The sequence below is a fragment of the Xenopus tropicalis genome, chromosome 2 (genome assembly GCF_000004195.4).
Source record: "Xenopus tropicalis strain Nigerian chromosome 2, UCB_Xtro_10.0, whole genome shotgun sequence".
Lineage (NCBI taxonomy): Eukaryota > Metazoa > Chordata > Amphibia > Anura > Pipidae > Xenopus > Xenopus tropicalis.
The window spans coordinates 172,593,353-172,605,564 of NC_030678.2; the positions used below are offsets into that span (position 1 = coordinate 172,593,353).

The 12,212-nt window shown below is 49.9% G+C and overlaps 1 protein-coding gene across 4 annotated transcripts in view; it reads right to left on the reverse strand.

Moving 5' to 3' along the window:
- The window catches only part of map6 (microtubule associated protein 6), a 48,500-nt gene extending 39,525 nt beyond the window's left edge, over positions 1 to 8,975 (reverse strand). The window contains exon 1 of one of the 4 annotated variants that reach the window (XM_012956469.3): positions 7,611 to 8,975. In XM_012956469.3, coding sequence (XP_012811923.1) covers positions 7,611 to 8,383 — 773 coding nt within the window. In that variant the 5' untranslated portion in view covers positions 8,384 to 8,975. Of the gene's footprint in view, positions 1 to 2,964; positions 5,319 to 7,610 lie in introns of those variants that run through there. The other 3 variants (XM_012956472.3, XM_031897371.1, XM_012956471.3) reach the window with 3 other exon arrangements.
- Positions 8,976 to 12,212: the final 3,237 nt, after the last annotated feature.

A 12,212-nucleotide genomic window follows, 5' to 3' on the forward strand; every position in this document is an offset into this window, starting at 1 on the left:
GGGGCCACACAGTAGCCAAAAAGTCCACACACTAACCAAAGGGGCCACACAGTAGCCAAAAGGTCCACACACTAACCAAAGGGGCCACACAGTAGCCAAAAGGTCCATACTAACCAATTATTAAATTCTGATGCTAATTTCTCTGGTTTCTAAGCATGTAGTGTCAATATGAGTAAAGGTCCCCATACACTATAAGATTCGCTCGCTCGCTGAGTGATACTCAGAGTTCCCTGTATAACTCAGCCTGCAGCCTTGTGCCTTTATATGGGCACAGAACCCCTCAGTGACTGCTAATATCCTTATCATTTACAGTAGGGGGTACATTATCCCTTATAATACATGAGTGATACTCAGAGTTCCCTGTATAACTCAGCCTGCAGCCTTGTGCCTTTATATGGGCACAGAACCCCTCAGTGACTGCTAATATCCTTATCATTTACAGTAGGGGGTACAGTATCCCTTATAATACATGAGTGATACTCAGAGTTCCCTGTATAACTCAGCCTGCAGCCTTGTGCCTTTATATGGGCACAGAACCCCTCAGTGACTGCTAATATCCTTATCATTTACAGTAGGGGGTACAGTATCCCTTATAATACATGAGTGATACTCAGAGTTCCCTGTATAACTCAGCCTGCAGCCTTGTGCCTTTATATGGGCACAGAACCCCTCAGTGACTGCTAATATCCTTATCATTTACAGTAGGGGGTACATTATCCCTTATAATACATGAGTGATACTCAGAGTTCCCTGTATAACTCAGCCTGCAGCCTTGTGCCTTTATATGTGGGGCACAGAACCCCTCAGTGACTGCTAATATCCTTATCATTTACAGTAGGGGTACATTATCCCTTATAATACATGAGTGATACTCAGAGTTCCCTGTATAACTCAGCCTGCAGCCTTGTGCCTTTATATGGGCACAGAACCCCTCAGTGACTGCTAATATCCTTATCATTTACAGTAGGGGGTACATTATCCCTTATAATACATGAGTGATACTCAGAGTTCCCTGTATAACTCAGCCTGCAGCCTTGTGCCTTTATATGTGGGGCACAGAACCCCTCAGTGACTGCTAATATCCTTATCATTTACAGTAGGGGGTACATTATCCCTTATAATACATGAGTGATACTCAGAGTTCCCTGTATAACTCAGCCTGCAGCCTTGTGCCTTTATATGGGCACAGAACCCCTCAGTGACTGCTAATATCCTTATCATTTACAGTAGGGGGTACATTATCCCTTATAATACATGAGTGATACTCAGAGTTCCCTGTATAACTCAGCCTGCAGCCTTGTGCCTTTATATGGGCACAGAACCCCTCAGTGACTGCTAATATCCTTATCATTTACAGTAGGGGGTACATTATCCCTTATAATACATGAGTGATACTCAGAGTTCCCTGTATAACTCAGCCTGCAGCCTTGTGCCTTTATATGGGGGGCACAGAACCCCTCAGTGACTGCTAATATCCTTATCATTTACAGTAGGGGGTACATTATCCCTTATAATACATGAGTGATACTCAGAGTTCCCTGTATAACTCAGCCTGCAGCCTTGTGCCTTTATATGTGGGGCACAGAACCCCTAAATAACTTCTAATATCCTTATCATTTACGGTAGGGGGCGCAATGTGATGCCCGTCGGGGCACAGCCCAAACAAATTTGAGTTCAGCTCAGGGAGCCCCTGGCACGAGTGGCACAGACCAGATGAGACGGGTGGGGGAATATGCTACCTGCGCCAAAACATGAGCCCTGATTGGGTGCTTGTATTATCATTAGCCAATGACGCACAGCTGTTCCATCCCTGGCGTTACACTGTACCCCTTACTGTGGCACCTTAATGGCAGGGCGGGTACAGGGGCGGGTACAGGGGCGGGTACAGGGGCACAGTGATGGGGGGTGTAGGGATCAGACGGGGGGGATGTGAGGGGGAAGAAACAAAACAGCTCATCACATTGGCACGTGTGCTTTCTATCTATGAACTTTCCCCAGGGGGCTGTGGGCACAGCTGGGCACCCCTGGCATCAGTCACTTGCTGGCGCCTGGAGCAGTCTATATATAAATCAGCATCATGCAGCCGTACAACATGCTGAAGAGCATTATGGGAGTTGTAGTTTAGCTCTCACTTAATTCTCCAGGTTCCACAGACTTGCTCTAATCTGCAGCCTCTTTATCTGCCTTATTATCCTCACTATCCTTCCCCTTATACCCCGAACCCTGGCACCATGGTGCCCTACTATACACATCTCAGCTTATTATACACACTGTCCTACAGTTACAGTCCCTTCCCCTGGCACTATTTTGCCTTTAATGTTTTAATAACCCATAATATTCACCTGATAATCTTGCTACACTCCAAGCACTGGGACATTTGAACACTTGGGGGGCTGTTCCTGCTGAATTGTGCTTAGTACAGGGGAATCCCTATGTGCCATAGTTTTATGGGATCTCTCTGTACAGGCTAAGAGCAAACTTAGGGGGCTGTTCCTGCTGAATTGTGCTTAGTACAGGGGAATCCCTATATCCCATAGTTTTATGGTATCTCTCTGTACAGGCTAAGAGCAAACTTAGGGGGCTGTTCCTGCTGAATTGTGCTTAGTACAGGGGAATCCCTATGTGCCATAGTTTTATGGTATCTCTCTGTACAGGCTAAGAGCAAACTTAGGGGGCTGTTCCTGCTGAATTGTGCTTAGTACAGGGGAATCCCTATGTGCCATAGTTTTATGGTATCTCTCTGTACAGGCTATGAGCAAACTTAGGGGGCTGTTCCTGCTGAATTGTGCTTAGTACAGGGGAATCCCTATGTGCCATAGTTTTATGGTATCTCTCTGTACAGGCTATGAGCAAACTTAGGGGAGTTTTATTGCCACAAGCCCCTACAGGTAACGGTGCCTCAGAGCCTTATACACTATATACCTATAATATATACGATACAGGAGAAGATAAAGCCAGTCTGACCTGTAGGAGGTGCCGGCTCCTCGCTCCCCTCGGGCCTGGGCTGGGTGGGGGCTCCCCGTATCCCTCGTTGCCCGCGGCTCCTTGGCAGGCAGTTTGGGCATGAAGCTCTCCCTTTTCTGGATCTCGTTGGTCTCTTGCACGACAGAAATGAGGATTTCGGGGGCCGCAATGAAGGCAGTGGGGCCCCTGCCCTTGGCACTCTCCGGCTGCTCAGCGTTGATCAGCTTTATCTCTGCCGGCGGCGCCTTGGGGGCCACAAAATCCTTTTTCCTCTTGTCGTCGCTGGCAATGACGGGCATGGTGGGGCTGGGGCTGAGTTTGGGGATCCAGGGGTGGTCCCCTTGGCGGGGAATGGGCCAGGAGCGAAAGTCCTTTTTGTACTGAGTCTCTCGCTCCAGCGGTGCCTCGGAGGGCTGGTACTCTATGCGGGGCTTGCAGCTCGGCTCCGGATTCGCCTTCCACGCCTGGTAATCCTGGCGCATCACCGAGCCCCTGGCCGACTCCGGCTTCTTGGAGAACCTGCCCAGGCTCCCAGAATACGGATCGGAGAGAGACGGCTGCGTTTCTATGGCAGCAGACCCAGGGCGGGGTGGCGGCGGCTGAGCCCCATCTGTCACCTCGGAATATTTGGAATACATTAAAGGCACCGCAATGTCGCCCTTGTCTTGCAGGTTCCCAAAGCGGGCGATGCAACAAGCCCTGGTCACGCAAGGCCACGCCATCTTCTATCAGCTCGAGCTACGGCAACGGAGAAACTGATTTTTACCCCCCTTTGGGCAATTCTTCTTCCCAACGCAAACGCCCCGGGATTTCTTTCTGCAGCGACGATGATGATGATGGTTACAGCCCTGCGAGCAGCATCTCTCTCCTTCGCTATGGAAACAGCTGCCGACAAGCCCTCCCAGCAAATTAAAGATGGCTAGCCCTCTCTCCTCAGAGGCACCGGCGGTACGGGGGGGGGGGCAGCTAAATCTCCATTTACCCCTTCCCTTTTATCATTGGAACGGCATATTGAAAGATTTAGAGCCGGATCAGAAGGGGGAGGGCAAAGCAAAAAGGCAAAAAGGCAAAAAGGTAGCACCACGAAAATCCAGGGACCCCACCCACCTTGCTCTGTGCGTCCCCAGATGCCAAGGAAAAGAATTGGGAGGGGGGTATAGGGGGTGGAGAATTTGATACGGGCAACGATGCCGCACTACCTAATAAAAGGGAGGAGGTTGAGGGAGTTTAACCCCCCGGTGTCCCCTCGCCGCAGCGCTGATTTGTTGCATTGTATCCGCATGTACCATCCGGACCCATTCGCTTGCCCGGCTTTTATTGGATTAGAAGGAGAGGAAGGGTTTCAGTTGCCCCCCCCTCTGTCTGACTCATGGAACTGCCTGCTCTCTCCAAATTATGTGATGTCAGTCTGCTGTCTAAATGGGCTGCTAAGTACAGAACACTGGCATGTATTTATAAAGCTCCAACATATTCCACAGCGCTGTACAATAGTAGGGGGTGTATAGCGAGCAGATAACATACAAGCATACAGGAGCCATAGCAGGCCTTGCTCATTGGAGTAAATATTAAGCCCACTGAGCCCAACCAAGGACTGCCCAAGGCTACCAACCATGGATGACCCAAGCCTACCAACCATGGACTGCCCAAGGCTACCAACCATGGATGACCCAAGCCTACCAACCATGGACTGCCCAAGGCTACCAACCATGGACTGCCCAAGGCTACCAACCATGGACTGCCCAAGGCTACCAACCATGGACTGCCCAAGGCTACCAACCATGGATGACCCAAGCCTACCAACCATGGACTGCCCAAGGCTACCAACCATGGACTGCCCAAGCCTACCAACCATGGACTGCCCAAGGCTACCAACCATGGACTGCCCAAGGCTACCAACCATGGATGACCCAAGCCTACCAACCATGGACTGCCCAAGGCTACCAACCATGGATGACCCAAGCCTACCAACCATGGACTGCCCAAGGCTACCAACCATGGACTGCCCAAGGCTACCAACCATGGACTGCCCAAAGTTACCAACCATGCACTGCCCAAGGCTACCAACCAGGAACTGCCCAAGCCTACCAACCATGGTCTGCCCAAGGCTACCAACCATGGACTGCCCAAGGCTACCAACCATGGTAGCACTGATACAGGAGCCATAGAAGGCCCTGCTCATTGGAATAATCATTAAGCCCACTGAGCCCTACCAAGGACTGCCCAAGCCTACCAACCATGATCTGCCCAAGACTACACCCATGGACAGCCCAAGGCTACCAACCATGGTCTTCCCAAGGCTACCAATCATGAACAGCCCAAGGCTACCAACCATGAACAGCCCAAGGCTACCAACCACAGATTGTAGACAAACAGGAGACCTTCCTCACACACCCTAGCTCTCCACATTGAAAAGCTTGGTGCACAATGCTGGACCTCGCACCTCCGCAATAAAGATTTCTAAGGGCTTGTCCCATTTGTAGTTCCAGTGCTTTTTTACTACCAACCATGAACAGCCCAAGGCTACCACCCATGGACTGCCCAAAGCTAACCACTATGAACAGCTCAAGGCTACCAACCATTGACTGCCCAAGTCTATTAATGTACATAGCTCCACGGTCAGCCATTGTCTTCCGTACATTAGAAATGCAGATACAGTAACATAATACAGACTACTTAATAAAAATATTTGCAACTGACGCATATTTGGATTCATTGCTGCATATTTGGGTTAATTAGTTAGAGGGAGCTGCCATGCTGTTTGTATCGCCTATCATCCTTAGACTTAAATGTGACCAAATGATTGTAGAATATAGAAATATATAGATATATAGTATATATACGTCTAACTGTTTCCATGGTTCCACCAAGTAACAGCCTTTAAACGGCTCATGTAGAATTGCCCAGATGAAACATGGCTGCCCTGTACTATATATCTGCCCCAGCCCTCCTGCAGCTTTATTGTGCCCCCCATCCAGTGCCTCTGATTCCAGCCAATATACTGTATATTCCCAGGGCACCCCAGTTCCACACTTCAGCCAATTGCAGGGAGCTCTGTACCCTACGTAAGGCGCAACCCAGGGTGCAACAGGCGCACAATAGGGTGCATTGCCCCAGGCCCCTAACCTCTCCGGCCCCCAGTATAAGCCTTACTAATGTACATCTTATATTTGTAATTTAGTTGTCAGACAAAGGCCCCCTTGGTAACTGAAGTGCAAGGAAGCCCAAGATTCCTTTGCAGCCTTGATATGGATGGGAATAAAGGGTAAGTAATCCCTGTGTGGGACTTTTCATGCACATGAACTCACCGCTATCAGCGACACACCTCGTGCCGCGTCACTACAAGTCCTACATCAATTCCATCCCACCCTGATCCCTACGTTAAATCATTTCCCGTTACCAATACCATTAAAATGGATTTCTACCCAAACACTGCCCCCAAGGAAAGAAAATATCAGCTTCCCATTATACATTCATTACACAGTGTCATTGCTCTGCCTGGCAGTTTATATTCTCTGCACTGCTAGTTCTGACTCCTGAAATAACAGGGTGGCAGCTAGCTGGTTAACAAACCTGCGGGGCAACTGATACAATTGTTTTTGAGTGGATAAAAAAAAGTTTTCAAATCCCAAATATATTGAGTTTTGCAGGACATATGGAGTATACATTGAGTATATATGGAATATATATAGAGTACATATGGAGTATATGTGGAGTACAAACAGAGTACATATGGAGTAAATATGGAGGATATTATGGAGTACATTAGAGTACACATGGAGTATACATGCAATACATATGGAGCACATATGGAGTACATATAGAGTACATATGGAGTATATGTGGGGTACACATGGAGCACATTAAGAGTATATATGCAGGGTCAGGGCCCCGCACCCCCCAAGGAACCTCCGCTGATGCATCCCCTGCAGGGGCCCCCGCTGCGCACCACTACTCCCCCCCCCGCAGGGGCCCCTGATCGACGTCCCCCCCTGAATATGCGTATGTGAAACGCATCAGGGGAGGACATCGCTGGCCAGGGGAAGTGGCAACAGGGTCGGGTCCGGGCCGCTGGCGCCCACCGGGTATTTTCCCGGTGGCCCGGTGGCCCAGTCCGACCCTGTATATATGGAGTACACATAGAGTACACATGGAGTACCTATGGAGTACATATAGACTACATATGGAGTACACATGGAGTACATATAGAGTATACATGGAGTACATATACTGTAGAGTACATATGGAGTGTTCATGGAGTACATATGGAGTATATATGGAGTACATATGGAGTAAATGTGGGGTACATATAGAGCACACATGAAGTACATATAGAGCACACTTGGGGTACATATAGAGCACACATGGAGTACATTTAGAGCACACATGGAGTACATATGGAGAACACATGGAGTACATATAGAGCACACATGGAGTACATATGGAGAACACATGGAGTACATATGGAGTATATATGGAGTACATATGGAGTACATATGGAGTACATATGGAGTATATATGGAGTACACATGGAGTACATATGGAGGATATATGGAGTACACATGGAGTACATATGGAGGATATATGGAGTACACATGGAGTACATATGGAGGATATACATTGCTCATTGTACTAATTCAATGTCTGACCTGTATGAGGAACCTGCTCCTCCTTCCTCCTTAATCTGCCTGTTGAGCATGTCCGCTGCCTCCCTGGGTCTCATCCCATCTGCCTGCAGCCGGCCAGATGGAGACTTCTCTCTGCTCTTCTTCTCAGGGTTGTCCTTAGGAGCTGTTTCCTTAATGGGCAAACCACTGAATGTGACCGAGGCCTTCACTTTGGGCACCACTTGTTCTGCGGCCTCCACCTTAGCGGGTTCGGCAGGCCTGCTCTCCGGCGCGGTTACAGCTGGTTTCTTCCTCTTGGCCTCACTGGAGGCAGTTGGAGCAGTGAGGCCTTGAGATGGTTTAGGGATCCAAGGATGATCCCCTCGCCTAGGGATAGGCCATGCTTTAAAGTCCTTCTGGTACTGGGTTTCTTTATGAAAGGGAGCCTCTGAAGGTTGGTACTCAATTTTGGGTTTGCAGCTGGGTTCTGGCTTCACCTTCCAAGCTTTGTAATCCTGACGCATAACCGACCCAGTCTGCATTTTGTCAAGGCCCAGCCCGGGCTGCTGCTGGGGCAAGTCTTTGGTGGAACCAACTTGGCCTCCATGATCTGCCTCTACCACCGCCGGCTGTGTTTCTATGGCAGCAGAGCTGTGCCGTGCCTGGGGCTGCTGCAGGTGGGCATGGTGCTGGGAGGCCCCTTCCGTCACCTCGGAATACTTGGTAAAAACCAAAGGCACCGCGATATCGCCCTTATCCAACTGATTCCAGAAGCGGGCTATGCAGCACGCCCTGGTGATACAGGGCCATGCCATGCTCTCCACGCTGGCAGCTGGTTGGAAGAGCTCACAAATATAGGGGAAGGGGGGGGTGTCACGTTCAAGGACCCTTAGACCTCCTCTCCTCCCACCTTGCCCAGTGTCCTATATCAACAATGTGCGTAGCGGCCCCACATTCGCTCTCCCAAGCTGTCATCCACTTCCAAGGCAACGGAGGGAGCAATCAAAGCCCTTCACATTCGACAGAACAAGGTCTCTCCAAGTCAAGGCAAACCTCCGGGACGTCCTTTCTTGGCCTCTCCTACCAGCTGTCGGGCAACTGCAACAACAACAACAACAGCAGCAGGAACGTTCTGGCACAATGGTCTTCTCTGCGATGGACTAAGAGGAATCCGGAATCATCGTTGCATAATCTCTACCTTCTTCAGGAGCCCCAGGGCCCTATGTCATTGTGCGGATGGAGCCAGAGGGCACTGATTCCAGATCTCCTTCTCACACCCACCGTCACCCCCGCTCTGTGGGTCGGATGCTCCCAGCCCCGTCTCTAGCAACCACTCACAACCAGGAGGCAACGGGGCAGCATCTCTGCAGGAAGTGGCCCCACCCACTTTGCTTTCTGCATCCACAGATGCTGATGAGGGGACTGGTTGGACTGGAAGAGAATGGGAAGGGGGGGGGGCTGCTCTCGGCTGGGGAGAGAAACCACCTTCTTTTGCTCAGCAGGCAGCGACTGAAATGGGCTCTATGGGCGGAGAAAGGCTTCTGCCATTTTAACTATTCATGTTCCGTGACCGGGGTCAGATCAAGCACAAAGGGATTAAATGACAATCTTTCCACCCCTCTATTGAGCCGGAGCTCCAGACTGTGCCGAGCGCTCGCTAAATGGCACAAATATATCGATATTTAATACCCTGCTGATTAATAACATTATTGCTCCTTACTTAATTATAGCTGTCGGTAATTTTAATTGCCCTGCTAAGCAAAATGATATTTTCCCCCTCCCCTTCATTATTGTGCTGTATCCATTCCCATAGAATCCCCTGCACCAATAAACACTGCTCAGTGCTCCATATAAACAGCCCCGGAGGGTTGGGGCAACGGGGAACATGTTATATAACAGATAAACTGGGGAGGGTTCCTGTGGTCTCAGTTCTTACATAGGAAGATACAGCGGCCCAATACCATTCATGGTTCTCTCTCTGCGGAACTGGAGAATTGTATATAAAATTGGACATTTGTGGCCAAGAGACGTATTTCAGATGTTGGATAAATAGATACAAACTTTAAAGGCAAAAGACAGTATTATTTATCTGTTATTTCTATAGCGCCGGCATATTCCGCAGCGCTGTACAGCGGTTCCGCCACATTCCCATCATCATAGACTTTAACTGGAGCTGTCCAGAGGCGCTGGTACTGAAATGCGGAAAAGTAAAAATGACCCACTCAGTAATACTGTACTTACCCCTTGCCCTGCCCAGGAGCCATGTTTGTATGGGAATTCCCACCCCCGCTCTCTGCTTTATGGATAGAGGCTCTTCGGCTGTTGAGATATTAGGGGGTCATTTATGACCCCAAAGTGCAAAGTGCAAATAATAGGCACAATTTTTGTACTTTGCACCCTAACTTTCAGCCTAGGGAATCAGAATTCTGCAACAGAGCCCCCAGCTGCCTCCATGAATACACAGCTGCCCCCATGAATACACAGCTGCCCCCATGAATACATAGCTGCCCCATGAATACATAGCTGCCCCCATGAATACATAGCTGCCCTCATGAATACATAGCTGCCCCCATGAATACATAGCTGCCCCCGTGAATACATAGCTGCCCCCATGACTGCATAGCTGCCCCCGTGAATACATAGCTGCCCTCATGAATACATAGCTGCCCCCATGAATACATAGCTGCCCCCGTGAATACATAGCTGCCCCCATGACTGCATAGCTGCCCCCGTGAATACATAGCTGCCCCCATGAATACATAGCTGCCCTCATGAATACATAGCTGCCCCCATGACTGCATAGCTGCCCCGTGAATACATAGCTGCCCTCATGAATACATAGCTGCCCCCATGAATACATAGCTGCCCCCGTGAATACATAGCTGCCCCCATGACTGCATAGCTGCCCCCGTGAATACATAGCTGCCCCCATGAATACATAGCTGCCCTCATGAATACATAGCTGCCCCCATGAATACATAGCTGCCCCCGTGAATACATAGCTGCCCCCATGACTGCATAGCTGCCCCCATGAATACATAGCTGCCCTCATGAATACATAGCTGCCCCCATGAATACATAGCTGCCCCCGTGAATACATAGCTGCCCCCATGACTGCATAGCTGCCCCCGTGAATACATAGCTGCCCTCATGAAGACATAGCTGCCCCCGTGAATACATAGCTGCCCCCTTGAATACATAGCTGCCCCTGTGAATACATAGCTGCCTGGGCTCAGAAGCACTGCTTTCATAAGGGGCAGTGTTAGCCACGTAGGTGTCCCCCTCTTGCAAGTTAGGGAACAGGGGTGCTTGGGATAGGGCTGGCCTGCACTCACTGTGTTCTGCACCTTGCTCTGGATTCACCCCCCAGACAGACGTGCTCACTACATGACCACTAGGGGCGCACTTTTATGCTTTCAATGAAGCAGCTTTTTGATCAGGGGCAATTTTAGTGGACTTGTCTAGCTGCCTTTGAAACTGCAATTCTACCAGCAATCATGTGGCCCCTAAGTAAAAGGGCCATTATTAGCCAACCGGTCACCGGCTCTGCCCCTGATCCACCCCTTCAAACCTCATTATGCCCCCCCACACACAAGTCCTGCCCACCCCCTGCAAGCCCCCCTGCCCCCTTTATGATTGGCAAATAACATCTTCACATTACTGGGGCCTTCCCTGCCACTGGCCTCTGATTGGTGTTCTCTCAGGGCCCCCATGATGGCAGCCTGCCCTTGCCTGAAGGTAAGAAGGTCAAACATCCTGGGGGGTTTTTATAAACACTGGGCAAATTTGCACCTGGGCAGTAACCCATGGCAACCAATCAGAAGTTTGCTTTTCACTGTTGTACCTCAAGCTGGATGGAAAAATCTAATTACAGATGCTATGTTGGTTGACTTCTGAGGTTGCCCCCTGGCTGCCCAACCCTCACTCCCAGAATGTATCCTGGAAACACATCACCTGGGGGTCCCCCATTACTGGGTCCTTTCCTACCCCAGCTCCAGGAATCCACCCACCACAATGAGAAGAACTGAAAAGACTTCCCTACCTTATATACATCTAGGGGGCAACCACTTGTCATGTCTGGGCCACCTCCGCAGGGCACGGCTGCTCCTGGGTGGACTTCCACCCCTTTCCCACCAGTAGTGACCCAGGCAGCCCTTCTACCCAAGGCTGTAGGTGGACCAACAACCATAGTAAGTGACCATAGTAAGTGACTTTCCTGCCCCAGAAACCTGCCCCTGCAATATAGACAGAAGTTGGTGGAAGTGGCCAATGGCCTTAAAGTAGAGGAGACCCCAAAACAAGTTGGACTTAGCAAACATGGCTCATGTTCCCCTGGACCATTGCCAGGTTTGTATTTGGAGGGGGCAAGGTGTGCCAGGCTAGGGACCTGCTATTTATAGGGCCCCACTGATAAGCATAATAAACTTAATATGCAAAATTTTTGGTGGTGGATTCTGGGACTTGTAGTGCAGTAACAGCAGATCTGCAGGTTTGATCCCCCCACACACAGACAGTGGGCTCCTCCAGAATCCCATAAAATACAGGTATGCAAGATTTATTCTGTGCCTGTAGCATTTCACTGTACCGTCTCCATGACGACAGAGGATGCAACGGTTGCTATGTTGGCATTAATCTCAGTAACCC